The following is a 19,149-nucleotide window of genomic DNA, read 5'->3' on the forward strand; positions in this document are numbered from 1 at the left end:
TAACTGACCCCAGCCAAAAGCTCGCCAGCTATTGGGATTACTATGGCATCCAAGGAAGTCACGTGACACTAGGCCAGTTGCATCATCACACCACTATATAGGCAAATGAATATGCATAGAGAAATATGAGAAATACCAGACTTGAACACTGGGGGCAACATAACACAACCCTTTTGCAGTGGCCATTAACCCTTTCCAGTACAGAGACAAATGAAATACAGATATACACAGAGATACACAGGGATATAGAGGAAAAACCTTCTGTACTGGGACACTGCACTTACACCCTTTCATAAATTTTCCCGATAATGTATATATGTATATATCAGCCAGACCACTACTTTTAGAGAAGAGGGGTGGTCTCTGTAACCTAGGAAACAAGTCAACAAAGGCAGAAAAAAAAAACTGGACATATCAGAAGGGGACAAGTTTGCTAAATTATTTGCAAAAATATTTATCTTGACGAGACCTTCAAGTATAATTATATTAGCTGAGATGGCAATACCTTAAGCCATGAAAAACCTATGTCTTTTATTTATACAATTAGAGATTTTATGTAGTGAAGATTCCATTGCATGTTTGAGATGTATGATATTTATTACATGGTCCATCATATTAAAAAGTATATATTTTTGAGTTTCCCATCAAAGCAATTGCAAAATCTGGAGGAAATACCGTATACAATATTCTCAGAAGGCTCTTTGAAGCAGACAAGATGCAATTTTCGTTGTTTTACATTAAGGCCTACTGTAATGCAGAGTGATCTCAAACATTTAAGATAAAATGGAATAGTTTCATCCTTTATGGAGCAGTAATTCCATGTGCAATATACTGACTGTTATTAATATACCCAATATATGGTAGTTGATACTAATAAATGAAAACTGTGGATTTTTAACCTATCAACCACATTTATTTAGTGAAATATGTCCTCATTCCAAGCTTAGTAGTCCAGTGGGAGGTCTTACATACATATGGATGGCTGTCAATCACTGAGTAGGACCACCCACTGGACTACTAAACCCGGAATGAGTACAGATTTACAGTAAGTAAATTAAGGACAAAATATCGTATAACTTTGTAACAGAACTATATAAATCTTCTCATCCCCAACGTTTCTACAACATGCTGCCTGTAGATTGGACTGAATTTTCACTGTGATGGGTTCCTTGTTGCCTATCTACACAACTCACGTGTCTCTGAGGATACTCCAGAGTTCGCCACCAAGACACACCTCCAGGAGCATGTAGACATATTTGGCATCCCTGAAAGTCCTGTACAGCCTACAAAACAAGGAGAAAATGTCTGACATATCTGACATATCTGTCACAGGGATGAAGCTGCCAAGTAAACAGATAAGCAAAGCGCAGTACTGTTTCAAGTCATTAATAACACACTGTATCGGCGGAATTCATAAGCCATCTTTTGTATTTACTATAGCAGATCATCAATATTGAACATGTCTATTGTAAGAGCATCTGTACAGGCTGACGGTTCCTTCCATGAGAACACTAACAATGGCTGCATCAGGGAAAAATACATTTGTCTGTTCTTTTTGTTACTTTCTTGTTTGACAACCTGATCATCCACAAAAAATCATAACTCTAACAAATGGAAAATTACAGGCAGCAGACAGACGTTATCATTGCATTACTGCTTCTTCATGACATTGTTTTAATATTCTTATTTATTATAAGATGTTTTACTCCCTTGATGCAAAATGTTTCATGGCACAGCTCGTTCCTGCAAAATTAAGTGGCAACAGCTCACCCCCATGCAATCCCATTAATGACAGTCACACAAATAGCCCATCAGATTCTTATTCTAGATACACAGTGTTTAAACATGATGTAGATTTCAGTGCTGGCAAATACTCAAAGGGGTTATGCAGAATAAAAAACAAACAAAAAACACCTGCATGAAGTATTCCAAAAACACCACCACAACTGTTTACAGGCTGTATGCACTTCCGCTTAAGGCCCTATTACACGGTCCAGTGCTCTATGTTAATAAATGCAGATCAGCATTTGTTTACAAAGCCTATGAAGGGGGCTGGATTGTTCAAACGGCTCCTTGCTGCCATTATCAGCCGTCAGTCGCACATCTCCCCGTGCAATAAGGGATCTGTGGCTGATAGCTGATAATGGCAGCTGGAAACAATGCAAATAATCCAGCCCTGTTTATAGGCTTTGCAAAAAAAAATGCTGATGGCTGATAATTTTTTTGATGGGATAAAACTACCTGATCAGCCAGTGATCGAGTGCTTGGCTGATTGTTGGACCTATTTGGCGGCATGATGGGGGCCGATAATCGCCCTATGAAATAGGACCCTATGCCTTGTTTAGTGCAACAGTGGTGAGCTGCAATACCTGATACAGTGTGTGGCGTGGTGATGGTTCTGCAAGACAGTAGCCAAATTGTCTGATCCTGGGCAAGCCATTTAAATACAGCTGGATTCTGTGATATCTAGCAAGATAGTAGCCTTCCAAAGAGTATGAAAATGGATAATGAAAATTTTTTAATTATGTGTTATCACATGCCATATTACATCACACCCGGCACGCAGCATGCCGATTGATGAACTGTAGGACGGTAACTTTTATCAATATTACAGCTATTAGCTGAATTCTCTATAAGGGTATAAACCCACACACCGTATATGCAGCAGATATGCAACAAATACGCAGCAGATTTGTTGGTACAGATTTGATGCTGTGTTCAGTTATTTAGATCTAATCTGCTGCGAGTTTGCTGCGAGTTTGCTGCGAGTTTGCTGCGTATCGCAGCAGTAAATACGCTGCATATACGGTGTGTGGGTTTATACCCTAAATGTTATCAGCTCAAAATAAACCATTTTCATTATTAGCTATTAATTTGACTTTATTAATCAAGTTGCCCTCAGTTTGCATATGATACTGTAATACCACACACAACCTGGGGACAGGGGTAGTGCTGTTTTTGCAAGAAAGTAGCTGTGTTTTTTCTAAACCCAGATAACTCCTTCACATATGCATCTTCAGTCTTTAAATGGACTCTGTTGTTATAACTTTCAAAATCTAAATCAACTGTATCAATATAAAGCAATTTACATTCAATACTATTAGTATTAGTTATCATGCTGTAAAACAAAGCTATACTTATATAACATCCAGGTCCAATCTCCTGAAGGCAGATTTTCAGTCTTGTGCTGGTTGTAAAAAAGACACCAAACACATGAAGTCCCAGTCATCTGAGTGATCATCTAGTCTCTTTTTATCAATAAGAAGGAGACCAAAAAGCATGTCTATTGTAAACTTGCTTTATATCACATCTCCTGTTGATTTAGACTTAGAAAGTTATAACGACAGTGACACTTTACTTAATCACCTCTGATTGACGCCTGTATGCCATGTTGATGTTTAACCCTGTGTATGTAATGGGCAGAAAGCCTGATGTGTTAGCTTCTATTTATCTAAAAATTAAAAGCCAGAAAGTGCACTAGTATACTAACTTCACCATACTACAAAAAGTAATTAAGACTGAAATGAATTAAAATTATCTTTCTATAAAGGTTTCTGAAAAAGTTAATGATTTAGGTGCCTGACCTCACAGTAAGCTGATACACACTTTGACAAGACTTGGTAATGCCAATATTAATTAGTAATAATAATCAGTTAATGTCAACATTAATTTGTTCTAACGGAAGGCTCTGAGCTTCATTTCTGATTAGCATGAAAAAGTATTGAGGATACAGTAGCTGAGCATGGGTCCAGATCATTTCTTCACCCTATTACCATAATCATTAAAGTCTCATCAGGATAATCCTCTCTCTAAAAACAACCATCCCAGTGATTGCCATGATCGCCGAAGGAAGTTTTGTACAACCATACATTTTCCTTTCCGCTGCCACCGCAGGTAAAATGTTGTTTTACAAGGCAGCCATTAAAATAAATGGCTAGCAATGCAACTCTGAGATACCCTGGGTTGTCTATAGAGGTGAAACAAGCACCAGAATTCTCCAGCACAAAAATAAAATTATCAGTCTGTAAAAACTCTCTATTTAAAAACATTAATGTGTGCATGTCTATGATAAGGATGTGATAGGGATCTTCTTACACATATCACATATGGGCTCTTAAAGCGAATTTACCACTAGGTACATCACTTTGTTTTTTTTTAAATTGAACAGACCAGCGTCGGCATGGGGATGCCAGTGTCGCGGCCCTTATTTTGAACTGCCGCCCAATTCCTGCATACGGCACTGGTCTGTTACCGAGCACCAGTCCACCATGGAGCATTGGAGGCAGGTCCACAGGCCCCCAGTGTGACGATCTCGCCTCTGTGACGTGACTCCATTGATTCTAATGGAGCCACGTCACAGAGGGCAGGGCAGAGCGTAACACTGGGAGCCGGCGGACCATGAACTATATATCATTAGTAGTGGCCTACAATATAAAATATCATTAGGGGATACTGCAAAAACAAATAATATTATATAAGGTCCAGTAATAAACTATGGTAAATAGAATCTTATCACTATAATGTGGGCTATTAGTAATGATACATATTTTTATGGTCATGTCCTTGATTATAATGTTATATAAATACATGTTTTCCATTCGTCAGGTTATTTATCAGTTTGTGATGTTTCAGAGGGGATATTAGACATCTAACAGACTTAATCACTTGTTACAGATCTGTTTTAGCAGCACAGGAGGGCCTACACAATAATAGGCAGGTGGTTTTGTTATTACGACCCAAGAGTATTATGCTGCGTTTACATGGAACGATTATCGTTCGAATATATGCAATAACAATCGCATTCGAGTGATAATCGTTTTGTGTAAACACACCAAATGATCAAGCAACGAGCGAGAAGTCATTCATTTTGATCTTTCAACTCAAACGTTGTTCCCTAAAAATTCGCAAATTGCTTCGTGTAAACAGTCTTTCAAAGATTCACCCTATGTGAAATATGGAACGATAGAAACGATTGCAATAACGATTTTTCTTACAAATTTTCTAACGATTTATTTGTCTAAACGCTGATCGTTGTAGAAACCAAATCGTTACTTCAAAATCGTTAAACGATCGAATGGGCGAAATATTGCTTTGTGTAAACGCAGCATTATATTGTTATATGTTATATGCTTATGATATGTTAAACTACCATTTAGCCACTTATTTTTTATGCGTTTGAAACAGATATGATGTACAACAGTAAGAGAGTGTAACACAGAAATTCATGTTTTATATGTTCTTATCCCTAGCTATAAGGCTGGTTTCACACATATCATTTCAGTCAGTTTATGGTACTCATTTTGTGCAATATTTTAGGCTAAACCCAGAGTGGAAACGGTACAAAGAAAAGCTACAAAGAAAGACCTGACCTTTTTTCTGTGTTTAGAACCCACTTCTGGTTTTAGCTAAAATCTTGACTAAAGAGAGGATCAAATATTGACCAAACTACTAGGTGCGAATTCAGCCATGGCTTCAAATCTTCAATGGCTCCAGTAAATGTTTACTAGAACACATTGGGGGAGATTTATCAAAGGGTGTAAAATTTAGACTGGTGCAAACTGCCCACAGCAACCAATCACAGCTCAGCTTCCAGCTCTGGTGAAAGGAAAGAGGAGCTGTGATTGGTTGCTGTGGCCAGTTTGCACCAGTCTAAATTTTACACCCTTTGATAAATCTCCCCCATTGTGTAAAGACTCCAGTATATACATTATAAGAGTATTAATTTACTATATATATATATATATATATATATATATATATATATATACACTGACTAAAAGAGCTGTGGTTATTTACCAAGCACAAACTATTATCTTTGTGGTTCCTCTGATTTCTCATAACCAGGCCTTATCCTGGAAATTAACATGTTTAATTTACTTTAATAACATTTTCTTTACAACCTCAAAATGTAGTCAGTATTATGGGCACACAGTCACTTACATCAGTGTATGTATTAAAGGTGTCATGTTTGGAAGCATAACTATCTGGAGATATATATATAAAAAAAAATAAAAAAATATTTTACCTGATGATGAAAGGGCAATTGATCTGCTGCAATATATTCTTCTCCCAGTACACATGTTCTTGTTGATGTGTGTCCACAATGTGCTTTTTCTTAATGCACTTCAGGGCAAAAGTCATATCTTCATCTTTTAGTTTCACCTGGAAGTGCATGAAACATATTTAAGATTGTGCTTGTAGTAATAAGTCCTTAGAAATCCATTTGTTCTTTATCGGTATGGTATATATCGATGCTGCTTTTTTTTTTTTTTTTAACTGGAAAAGCATAATTGGCTATGATTTTTTTGTGGATGCAACTAGTAAAAAGCCCTACAAGTGTAAATTTTTAGGTTTACTTGAAATATCTTACCAGCTCAACCCGGCCAAATCCTCCAGTACCAAGAGTTGTGATAACATCCAAGTATCGGAATGGAGAAGTGCTGGAGAATCTGGATACTAACTCTCTTAGCTGGTTGACCTCTGAGTTATCACGTGAAACTGAATGGTGAAGACTCTTTCGTCTGCAAGGAACACATATATTCAATCCTAGGAATTATTTTTCTTCAAAGAAGAAGATACAGTACATTATTCTCTTTTCCTGACAACTGCCCCAAAACTATACATAAGGGAACAAGATAATATTGAAATATGTACTGGAAGAGAATGGAGAAACATTTTATTTTTTTCAGACATTACCAAGGTGTTGACATTGCATTTTGGTTGCAGTTTTACCCACTAACCTCAGGGGAGAAACCGTGTGGCAGCACATAGAGCGTGCAGATGGCACTATTCAGCAAGATCTTCAATATTGGACATACAGTTCTTAAACATCCAAAACTGTAAGGCTTGGCTTAAAGGACAAGTGCCATGAAAAACTTTTTCCCAGTAATTGAAGCACATTACAAAGTTATATAACTCTGTAATGTGCTTCAATCACCTATCTGCCTCCCTTCCCTGTCTTTTCCCCCCTCCACCCCCCACCAGGAAGTGTCCTGACTCACACAGACCTGATTACTGTCGTCACCGTCACCAGGCAGCTCCTTCTTGTGAGGATGAGTCATCAGCAGGAGGGCTGCTCTAGGTCCTGTTACACCAGCCTTCCCCTCCCCCTCCTTGTCAGGTGACTCTGCTTGCTCAGCTTATCTTCTCTAGTGACATGACTCCTTCACTGAGTCCAGGGCAGCAGGAGAGAGGGTATGAGGGGAGGGGGAGAGAGGGTATGAGGGGAGGGGGGAGCTGCCTATGTGCCAGAGTCAGTCTGAGGAAAGATAAGCAAGTGACATGTGACAAGTGATGGCTTGCAGTTGTTCAGCCAATCGGAGGTGAGCAAGCTGAGTCACCTGACAAGGCAGGGGAGGGGGGAGGCTGGTGTAACAGGAGAAGGAGCTGAGAGAAGAGCTTGGTGACGGTGACGACAGTAATCAGGTCTGTGTGAGTCAGGACACTTCCTGGTGGGGGGTGGAGGGGGGAAAAGACAGGGAAGGGAGGCAGATAGGTGATTGAAGCATATTACACAGTTATATAACTTTGTAATGTGCTTCAAATACTGGGAAAAAGTTTTTCATGGCACTTGTCCTTTAAGGCCCTAGTGATTATGGTGTAATATCTACTGTTAAAAGACAACAATCAGCCAACATGCACGATGTCGGCTGATACTTGCCTTTCAACATGTTAATAAAATTGTCAATGATAACAACGGTCTGCTGGCTGTTGCTCCTTGCAATAGGAGTGGCAGCAGCAGCCCACCGCTATCTCCTATCAACAACCCTGTCCCGCAGCTCCCCATCGCCCCACCCCCGGCATTTACCCGTTTGCTGTCGGCCTGTTTAATGGAATCCGGAGTGAGCGGGGAACAAGGAGCAAATAAGTGCTTATCTGACAGGTCGGGATGTATTTGCTGCTCTGGATCGGCCTATGTAATAGGGCCTTTAAAGAGTACTTATCTGGGAAAAGATTTGGTTGGTGGGGGTCTTAGTGCTGAGACCTCCAGTGATCAGGAGAACGTGCTGGGAGACTTAACTCCCTTGCTCTAAGCATTCATGTCTAGTCAGAGCTATTCATCTCTAACAATAGGTTGCTTACACTTAATGGGGTAGTCCTGGCAAACTTAAGAAAAAAACAAAAAACAGAGAGGGCAAAGGGTGGTGGAAACATAATAATCAAGTTATACGTACCTATACTAGGTCCCTGCAGCCCCAATGCCCCCGCTCATGTATCTGCTGGTCTCCTGTATCTCCCCATCCTGTGATATCACTGGAACGGGTAAGTATACCTTGATTATTATTTTCCCACCACCCATTGCCATCCCTGTTTTTTCAAGTTTGACCAGACTAACCCTTTAAAGGGGAACTATCAGCAGGTTAGATGAATCCAACTTGCTGATAAGTCGCTATTACACAACAGGTGCTGAGGATAAAAGGTATCACCTTCATCCTCAGAGCCGTTCCAGTGCACTTAGTTATTCACTCCACGATCTGGTGAGACCGTTAGGAGCACTGCCCCACCCCATAGTGCCAGCATGCCAGGGGGCTGGCTGTATCATCGATAGGGGGCAGATTAGTGCTCCTAACAGTCCCACCGGACCGTGGAGTAAACAACAAAGTGTACGGGGACAGAACCTGTCCAGAGTAGGAAAGGTTTTCTATGTGGATTTGCTGCTACTCTGGACAGTTCCTGTCTCGGACAGAGATGTCAGCAGAGAGCACTGTGTTTGACTAAAAAGAAAACAATATTTTCTGCGGGACATACAGCAGCTGATAAGTATGGGAAGACTTTTGCGGGATAACCAATTTAAAGAGGAAGTCCCACTGACGTAAAAAAAATGGCAGGCAGGGGTGGGCTAAAAATCAAACAAACAAGGGAACTCATCTGTCCCTGTCAGTTCATCGCCACCACCTGTCATCTTTTGCAGGAAACCAGGTATGTCACGTACCCAGCTCCTGTAGCAGCAATGTCACGGCCTGGCTGAGTGGTTGCCTGTTTAACCAGTCAGTGACTAGAGCGGTGTCCCATCACTTGTTTTTTCTACCACCTGTTTTTGACTGGGGCAGATGTCTTATCACCTGTTTTCTTCACAACCTTGACCACCATGATATTATTATGTTTCCAAAACTAAAAACTGTTACATCTGATGCATTCCCATCCAATCTATCCAGCAGTTTATAAAGAAAAACTCCACTGCATTATAGTGCACTGAAGTAAATGTATTACATCTTGTACCATAAATATTTAATAGAATTTCCGTTTATTCTCCATTGCTTGTAACTAGATTAGATTAAGATATGGTTTGCTGGTCAATGTGTGTCCAACGAGAACTTTAATGATGCAATGTAAAGGGTTAGTGAAGTCTTGTGTATAAATACAAGATACAAAAACACAAGGCGTGTGAACTAGTAGCTGGCGGACACAGTGTGTATACATTGCATATATGTGTCAGTAGGACATCTTTGTACTCCAGCAGGATTCTTTTTTAATGCCATTAGGAATGCCTGAAGCAAAATGCACTTTATACTTCAAGCTGTCAGTCATTTAAGTTCATTGAAACGTAAAAGATTGTTGGCAGAAAAAGACAATCTGGTCTATCTACTGTAGTCCACCCTTATATTATTTTCTTTATTATTATAATCTTAGGATGGATATATGTTTATCCCAGGCAAGTTTATATTCAGTTATTGTAGATTTATCAACCACATCTGCCCGATGTTTGATCCAAGCAGTTAGATTCACACAGGACGGATTTCCTTGCAGATCCCACACTGCCATTTTCAATGCTGCCTGGAGCATACTTTACCTGGTCCACGCTGCGGCTGCATCTGAGGCTCCTGTTCCCCATAGGTCCCGTGTAGCCAATCAGTAACTGCGATGGGGCCGTGCACTGATTGGCTGAGTGGGACCTGTGGGGATCAGGAGCCTCAGATGCAGCTGGAGCGTGGATCAGGTAAAGTATGCTCCGGGCAGCGGCAGGTAAAGGGGGCCGGCATTTACACACAGTACTTTCAGCAGGATTGTCTTCTCATTGAAAAAGACAGTTTGGGATCCACAGCGGATTTCCCAGCGAATTTGAAGTGTGAAATCCGCTGCGGATCTGTAATGCACATCTAGCCTAAAGTAATATTTTCCCATTTTGCTCCTAATCTTTCCCCCAACTAACCTCAGATTGTGGCCCCTCCTAAACCTTATTAAGCCCTTTTAGCCCTTTTCAATTATGAGCAAAGGTGTTAGATCGCTGAAAATTAACTCAATTTACCAGCATGGTAAACACCAGTGGATCTCCAAAACAATGCCCCCAACCTCTCCAGTCTCCAGCTTACAAGTGAGTAGGCTGAAATGGAGCTTAACGATATAGACATAATCATCATTTAACCTAACCTTTTATTATTGATGTCCTATATTTAGGATATGCCTATAATATTAGACCTGTTGGGGTCCAACTCCCTCACACTTACAATTAGCCATGAGCTGTGGCATTCCTGCAAGCAAAGCAGCTTGTTTACTTTTTATGGATGGTTGAAGATGGCCTTCAAGGGGTTGGCCACCTTTCATTTGATTTTCGAAAAATATTGTACTACTGATATACTATACTAATATACAATGCCTCTTCTGCATAGAAGTGGTGCTTTATACAGTCCTGCCCCCTTCTGCCCCTGTCCTTGAGTACAGTAGAACATTGCTCCTGTCAATAGATGGCTAATGGAGGGGCAAATTGTAGTAAGCTGCATTCTGGAAAAAAAACATAGGTGCAGGAGACAAGGTAACATAATATATTCTAATGACCCTCCATCAGTCTCCATCAATGAACAGGAGCTCCATTCTGCTGCACAAGAAAACCGTAAGTACCCAAAACAGTATTCTTCTACAATCAAGTGAAAGGTGGCTAACCTTTTTAAAGTTTTTAATATTTTGTATATATTTACTCAAATGTTAGAAGTCAGAAGTGACTTATGCACCAAATCCACATTTTTATGCCCACCTTGAAGATCCTTACAATTTTTTAGGCCCTGGATGACTACACATGTGTTCCCCTTTACCTTCCCCTGAATGTCGTTAGTGACTCACAATTTGGCGCACTTTAAATTCGATATATGATTGTATCACTCATGTAAAACCCTTAGCAAGCTGCCATTCACACCACAACCAATGGACTACATGTAGCATATACATCTACCAACAGAGGATGGTAAAATCATGTTTCATATTCTTTTTTTTGTTTTCTAAGCTGGTCATCCTGCCCTACACAAGTCAGGATATTATATCGAGGCAAGAGGAAAGGCAAAGAAGAACACATCTGTATGTCTCGGAGCTCTGCTCTCTACTGAATAAGATACTAAACACCATTCCCTAGTGTAAAACATCTAGAATGCAATTTCCAACATAAAATGTGCTAGATGTGAAATGAAACGCAACACATGACAGGAATATAAATGTCTTCATATTATAGCTCCTAGGGGGTCCTTACAGGAAGACTGCGTGTCACAGTATATATTGAGTTATTAAAAGAGATACTGGAGTACAGAGCAGCTGTTCCTGGCAGTATAATCCTCAACAGACGTCTGTCATGATCATATTAAAGCCCTTCTTGCACCCAACCAACATTGTGCAGATTGCAGAAAAATGTATGGATTATGTTCTTTTCTATTTACAATGCTATAGGGAACTTTAACTTTTATGCATAAATTGCTATTTGGCAAATTAAGGACAAGAAGACAATACTCAATTCAAACACAATCTAAATAAGAAACCCTCGACATGCAATCAGCATTGCTATCTGATCTATACAGCAGCCTAGACTGTAATTAGAAATACAGTAGGTGTGAGTGGACAGTGATAGGAAAGTGTTCTTATTAATTGCTCCTTGTTAGAAGAGTATATCTGTGGCTGGGAAAGCATACAGTAGATTGGCTCTTGAAATGTAATTTAGGGATCAGCAGATTGAACTCTCTATGGGAGTCATGAAACAATTTTTTCACACAAGAATGTTTTACCACTGATGTAACGCTCGGCTGTTTTATCTGCTTTTATAGAAGGATTCAGGAAAATGAATACAGTATGTAGTCAAATGATATTCACATATTAGAGGGCAGCTGTATAATATAAAGCTATATATGTATGCTAAGTTAGGGTTCACACTACGTTTTTACAATCCGTTTTTTCCATGTTTTTTTGCAAAAAACGGTTGAAAAACGTATGGAAAAAACTGATGCATGTGTGGGCATCTGTTTTGATCGGTTTTTCCATTGAATTCCATTATAAAAAAAAAACGAATCAAAACGGATCAGTTTTTTTTTTTAAGTACACAAAAAAGTAGTCATCCTTATTTTTGTGTCTGTAAAAAAAAAAAACGGACCTGTTTTGATCCGTTCTTTTTATAATGTAATATAATGGATCAAAACGGATGTACACACATGCAAAAAAAAAGGATGGAAAAAACGGATTGCAAAAATGTAGTGTGAACCACTACACTATGTACAATCCAGAACTCCATTATTTATAAGTAAGTGTCTGACAGTTTAAATGTTTTGAAAACATCTTAGAATGGTGTAAAATTAAAGAATTCTGCTCATTTTCAATCACTACTGATTTCCTGCCAGTCCCCTCTCAAGCTTCCTGGGTACTGCCAGTCCCTGTACTTCCTAGTCCCTCTCAATATGTGAGTGCTGCAATTAATCTCTGGACTGAAAAGGGTTTTCCAAACTGACATGATTGATCCTTAGGATAGGCCATCATAGACTCGCTCCAACGACCGCTCGTCAACGAGCACTTAACGTTTTTTTTAAGCGAACAATAACACATAATACATAATAATAATAATTTTTATTTATATAGCGCCAACAGATTCCGCAGCTCTTTACAATTCTGGGGTACATACATAGACAAAAAATAGACATTACAGAGAGAAACATGTCATTATCCATACATGTGGGAACATGAACGATATCTGTAGTGTAATGATTTTTTTGCGGTCGTTACATCGTTACATGGTCATTTAAAACGTGGGGAAATGTAGGTAGACATTTTAAGAACGACTGAAAGATTTTTTATTCAACGAAAAGATTAGCGAATTATTGTTGAAAGACCATCGATTTTTTTTCGACATGTTGAAAAAAAATACTGAACGACTCAACGACGATTTCACTGTTGTTGTTTGCTCGTTTACAGCTATTTCACAGAACGAATATCGTTAATGAGCGGTCGTTTGAACGATTTTATGAACGATAATCGTTCGAAAAAGTTCAGCGGAATAGGGCCTTAAGCCTAGAAAGCTCATTTAAAGGGATTAATTATCCCAAGATGCAAAGTTATGTTTGCTCCACAGCATAGCGTATAACTTGCTGATCAGTGGGGGTCTCACTACTTTGACCCCCAAATGATTATCAGAATGGAGAAAATTTTCCCCCCAAATAAGTGGAGTAGCAGCTAGCATTTCATAAATTCTCTATTGGGCTTCTGAACATTGAGCTTGATTGTCGCTCCTTTTGTTCAGGGGACAGTTGTCCTCCATTTTTTAACCCCCATGTCCATGCCAAGAAGGACTAGGAAGAAGGGGCGTGTAGAACCTGGACGGCCTTCCTTTTGCACTCAGTAAATGGGTCCCATTGTACACATGAGTGGTTTATGGTAGCAGGTGAGGTTGGGCCCCTTTTAGCCTCATCCGTCCAAGCCTCTGATAACAATACTAGCTGTATTATTGGTAGCCCGCATCTCAATGCATGATCTCATTATGCAGCAAATCCTCTTAAAGCCTTTATTAATCTTGATAGATTTTCTTTTACAATAACGCTCAGTTGTATTCTCTAATTATTATGATGATACAGGATTTTTTCTCTTGAATGAAATGCTCTTTACTAATATCGATGACAAAATTCAACAAAAGCCCAGTGTCTGCTAATAAACAATTCACTCGAATGGCAATTTGGAACAATCTGCTTCCCCTGAAATAAGCACTTATTAATGCATTAAAGATAGAAAGAGATGGAGGTTGTTTCCATGTAACTGGACGCAGGGTGTTGAGCAATGAATTTTTAATGTTGCTCATAAAGACACATTAAAACGCTTTGAACATTATGGCCAGCAATGGAAATGAAAATCTGTTGGCAGAAATTGAAAAGCCAGCTTTTGTCCATTTACCTGAATTTCAAATGTGTATAGTGGAAAACAATCATCTCGATGGCAGAGAAAGTTTATTACCCATTTATCTATAGTAGGATTGAATTAGGTAGGGTACACATAGTACTTTACTAACGCCAAGGCTTCTGTTTGACGTTATACGTAATGTGCACAAGTGATGCTGGCCATGGATAAATGTCTCTCCTGTTACAGAATCTGGCCTGCAGTACACCTGCTCTGGTTTCATTCTTTCTTCATATATCAGGGACTATCATCTCACAACTATTAATAACAAGCTGGAGGCCAGCACACCCCTGATGATCCTACCTTGAAACAAAAGCTTCAAGAGCGTTAGAAGAAAATTCAAAAAATGTCTCAGATGTTGTATAAATCGGGAGAAGGTCAGCTTAGGTCATTCTACAGCCGCAACAGGATTTGAAATGAATTGATATAAAATCATTTCATTCTTTTCGCTGCCTATATACAATTTTAACTACAAATATAGGTAATAATATTGTGCAGCCTATAGATGGACTAGAATTTGAAGCTTATGAATAATCTCCCTATATTGCCAGTACATGCCCTATATTAATGTCATATATATTGTCTTCTATATCAGTTTTACAAACTGCTGAGATTTCTCTTACATTTGACCTTCCTTTTAGGCTAGGTTTCCACACAGTGAAATTTTTTACCATGGTATTCATAATGAGAATCATTTACATACTGTTTACAGACGGTTTCTTGCAAATGTTTGTGCTTTGTGACATTAATCCTGAGTATATTTACAGACAGGAGGGAAATTATATGCTCTTGTTAGTTTGATAGGCACTGTAGCCTACCCAGGCAGATACTTACATAAAGCCAATTCTTTAAACATGTCAACTATTTAATACGTTAGTTGCATACAAGTACATTACTTACAGGCAAAAGAGCACCCAGGTTTTCAACAGGTCACAACTGATCAGGAGTATAATGAATTTTTTATTGGATTTAATCCAAACCTTGACTACGCACTGAAATGCATGATAAGTGTTGGAGTGTTGATCTATATATTAATTTGGCCAGGGGCAGGCAACTGTGGGGTCCCACTTGTGGACCACGACCACCCCAACAACATGCCATTCACACCCATGCCCTCATCCAGCCTGGACTCTTCTTTTCTGTCTGCTGCAAAAACAATGAAGGTGGCACAATGACATCACTGCACTGCCTACATTGCACGAATGACACCCTGTAGCACGACTGCTTAATTTAAGTACATTGTATTGAAGGAAGAGGGACCACCTTTCCTCAATCATGTGAACCAGTTCAAGAGAACCAGGTGTTTAAATTCACACTCTGCCATTTTTTGCAACATTGTTCAAATATGAACCCTTATTTTTGCACCACTAATGAAGAGAAGGAAGGAATAAAGATAACCTATGTGTTCTCACATGTGAAGTTATCAAGGGTATTTTAATAGCTGTGATGTTCAAAGCTCTTTTTGTTTTTGTCTCGACTTATTTGTTTCTATATATCATACTTCTGATTCAGCAAATTACATTGATTCAGCCATCCCTCTACTGAGCGGCGTTCTTGATTAATCCATATTAAAGTAATATATCTTTTTGCAATCAGCAAAGCTTTTAAGCCGATCAATACATTGTTCTTTTGACCTTCCAGTTGTTGTTTAGCCCCCAGTACAAAATAAACTGGATCCAGTGGGACTGACATTCCAAATATTTTTTTTTTATATTTTAATATTTCTTCTGGACTGTTTTATTTCAGGAACTAAGTAGCTTCAGACATCTCCATTTGTATCAAGTCTTCTTTATCAGCCTCAAACATTTCAAATATTCTCCAGATTTCTGCAATGTTTGAGTATATTGTGGGACATACTGTACTATATTCTAAATATACTGTTTTGATATATGGTATGACTTCCTGGGATCACTTGTAAAGCACTCTTTAGCTGAGTAAATCCAGAAAGGCACATAATCCACCTACTATAACCTTGTATACATTTAGTATTACATTGTTTTTCTGTTTCAAGTGAAATTGTTCGTTAACCCATCACAGATCCTGTGATGAAAGTTACAAAAAGATACATACTATACAGTATGTATAGATATATACATACCATAGGCCCTGAGCTGTTCACAAAGCTTGGGCAACCCCCAACTCTGTAACTATTACAGCACTAAAAGGCATTTACAATACCAGATAAATAACATTATATTTAAAGTGACTTTGTACCCACAATAGCTGCTTTTAATCCAAGATCTCTCCTGGGGTCCGTTCAGCTGGTGATGCAGTTAATATCCTAAAAAACAACTTTTAAACTAGCAGCCCTGTGCCCAACGGGAGTATCTGTGCCCTAACCTTGCACTACCCCTCCGCCCTCCTCCCCACCCTCCTCATCATTAGGAATGCCACTGGATAATTTTCTCTTGGCCTTAACTATCCAGCCCATGTGCCGGGCTCTCACAGCTGACGAATAGTAGGCAATCTGCCTGGAGCATTCCTAATGATGAGGAGGGTGGGGAGGAGGGACAGAGAGGTTGTGCCAGCCTAATGCATACACAATCTAAGCCCCGGCCGTTGGGCACGGGGCTGCCAGTTTAAAAGTTGTTTTTTAGGACAATAACTGCATCACCTGCCGAACAGACCCTAGGACAGATATCTGAAGGTACAATCGGTTTGGTAGGGGGGGGGGGGGGGGGTGATTGTGGGTACAGAGTCGCTTTAAAGTGTACCTGTAAAGTTTTATCATGCTGGGAACCTATTCACAGATTTTAACTTTGGATATGTAATAAAAGTGCTGGAGTCCTCATCATTGTTGTTAGAATTCGTTCCCTGTGTGTGAATTTGTCTGGAAGAACCAGCTGACACCCTATTACTCTGACCTGATTCTCACTTTTTTCTGTGCTGCCAGGGAGCCAACACCCAGCTTCATGCTTCTGATTCCTCTCTGGTGCTTGTGGGTTGCATTGCTCCTGAGACTTGCTCCATTCAGAGCACAGGGAGGGCTCCCTGGCTGCTATTGGTCTGCATCACTGCTGTCAGACTCCTTGCTCCTATCAGGAGCTGGGGCGGGAGTTCTGGCAGCATTTAGTCTGGCCATTTCTATCAGAAGTTGCCAGTGTATGTTTGTTCTCCAGCTACATCAGCGTATACATTATACTGCTTGTTATTTGACTATTGGACTTGGACCTGGACTTTGCCTCTGCCTCACCCCTCTGTACTACGTTACCTCTTGTGCTCGACCTTGGATTGGACTCTGTTAACCCTTTGCCTACTGATTTGGATTTTGACGTACCTCCTGTTGCCGACTCGGACTGTCTGACCTGTTATTATATACCTGTCTGTGTTTTCTGTCTACCGCCCTGTATCGCTAGTTAGGCTAGGGACTGTTGCCCAGTTGCTGCCTTGGGGGTTAGTCCAGGTGGGCAAGTAGGCAGGGACAGGGGTTGCGGGTCGAGAGAAGGGACTGCCATCTTCCCGGACCCCATGACTCCCTGACAATTGTTCTATGCTCTCTATGAACAACACAACCGGCCACTGCTTGGATCTTGCACCCTCCTGTGAACACAACATTGCTATTTCACAAATATATATATATATATATATATATATATATATACAGTATATATATATATATATATATATATATATATATATATATATTTTATACATTTATAGTGTGCAGAACTGTGTACAATTGCCAATTTTCTGAATTCCTAATAGTGCACTGCAGACTCAGGAGGACGTATGTGAAGATCTACAGATTCCTACAGAGTCTGCAGAAATATTCCTAAATTCCCTGCTGCAAGTCTATTACGATTTCTGCAAAATCATGGTAAAAATGTCAAAGGTTATGATCTTGCACAAATCATGGCAGAACTGCAGCAGGGAGTCCAATAAGCAAAGAAAGTATATGGCCCTCTTCACGCCTCCATAGCTATTCAGGAAACAGGGTCAGGAAGCCTTTTAGGAGGCTTTAAGAAACCATCAGGAAAAAAACATACCTGCTGACGTCCTCCAGCTTCTCCTTCTGTCTTTAGGGCTTTGTGAGCAGTGCACGAGTGTGCCACAACCCTTGGTGGGGAATGGCCCCCTGTGGCTGGAAACATAATGCTGCCTCCAGCCAGAAGAGTGATTGACAGGATTGGGAGACCTCTGTCGGTGACGTCACAGCTCTTCTGACCCTCTTCTTCCTACAGGTCTATTAAATGCTGGAAGTCAGGGTCTCCAATGCCTCTCTATGAGAACACTTTCATAGAGATGCATTAGAGACCCTGACTTTCAGCTTCCTGAGCTGCAGAGTTGATGCCGAAGAGGTCACATGGGCGCCAGCGGGAGGCTAGTGGGCCGTAGGACAAAAGTGCACAGCGGGACACTAATCATCATTGTTAAAGGGGTTGGCCACTGTATAGTAAAATAGTTTAGTGTACTGTATTAGTACGTGTACTCACTGTATATACTGACAGCAGCTTTCTGTGTACCTAATAGAGCTAAAATCAGACTCCTCTCCTCCAGGCTGTGCTACCCTGCTCTGTGGTGTTCCTAGTGGCGCCGCAATGATGAGGCGACCTGAGTCGTCTGCCTCAGGCGGCGCCACCAGCTGTCATTATGGGGGAGGCATATGGCGGATTATAATATGGGCGGTTTGGGCGGCCGCCCGGGGCCCGAGGCTCCGGGGGGCCCATGCCCGGCCGCCCACATTATAATCTGCCACTGATTCCCGGAATGCATGTACCAGAGTCTCCCCGCGCCCGGGCAGTATCTGTAATTAGATGCTGGGAGCGGGGGAGACTGTATTCATAAGCGCCGCGCTGTACTGAATCAGCCGCGCGGTGCTGTTACTACAGCGCGGCGCTTATTACAGTCTCCTCCGCTCTCAGCATCTAATTACAGATACTGCCCGGGCGCGGGGGGACTCCGGTACATGCATTCCACGTCCGTGATCCGTTAGGATCACGGAACGTGGGAATGCAGCCTTAGTCCCCCGGGTGATACACGGCTGCCGGAGGTGTCCCATCCTGTCCCCGGCAGCGCGCGCAT

The 19,149-nt window shown here is 40.5% G+C and overlaps 1 protein-coding gene across 3 annotated transcripts in view; it reads right to left on the bottom strand.

Annotated features, from left to right (window-relative positions):
* Nucleotides 1-19,149, bottom strand: part of LOC138799444 (cGMP-dependent protein kinase 2-like) — a 119,780-nt gene that overhangs the window by 32,966 nt on the left and 67,665 nt on the right. For all 3 annotated transcript variants that reach the window (XM_069980616.1, XM_069980619.1, XM_069980617.1), the window contains 3 exons: nt 6,371-6,521; nt 6,026-6,162; nt 1,194-1,283 (listed from right to left, as the gene is read on the bottom strand). In XM_069980616.1, coding sequence (XP_069836717.1) covers nt 1,194-1,283; nt 6,026-6,162; nt 6,371-6,521 — 378 coding nt within the window. The remainder of the gene's footprint in view (nt 1-1,193; nt 1,284-6,025; nt 6,163-6,370; nt 6,522-19,149) is intronic.

This window comes from Dendropsophus ebraccatus, chromosome 8 (genome assembly GCF_027789765.1).
Source record: "Dendropsophus ebraccatus isolate aDenEbr1 chromosome 8, aDenEbr1.pat, whole genome shotgun sequence".
Taxonomy (NCBI): domain Eukaryota; kingdom Metazoa; phylum Chordata; class Amphibia; order Anura; family Hylidae; genus Dendropsophus; species Dendropsophus ebraccatus.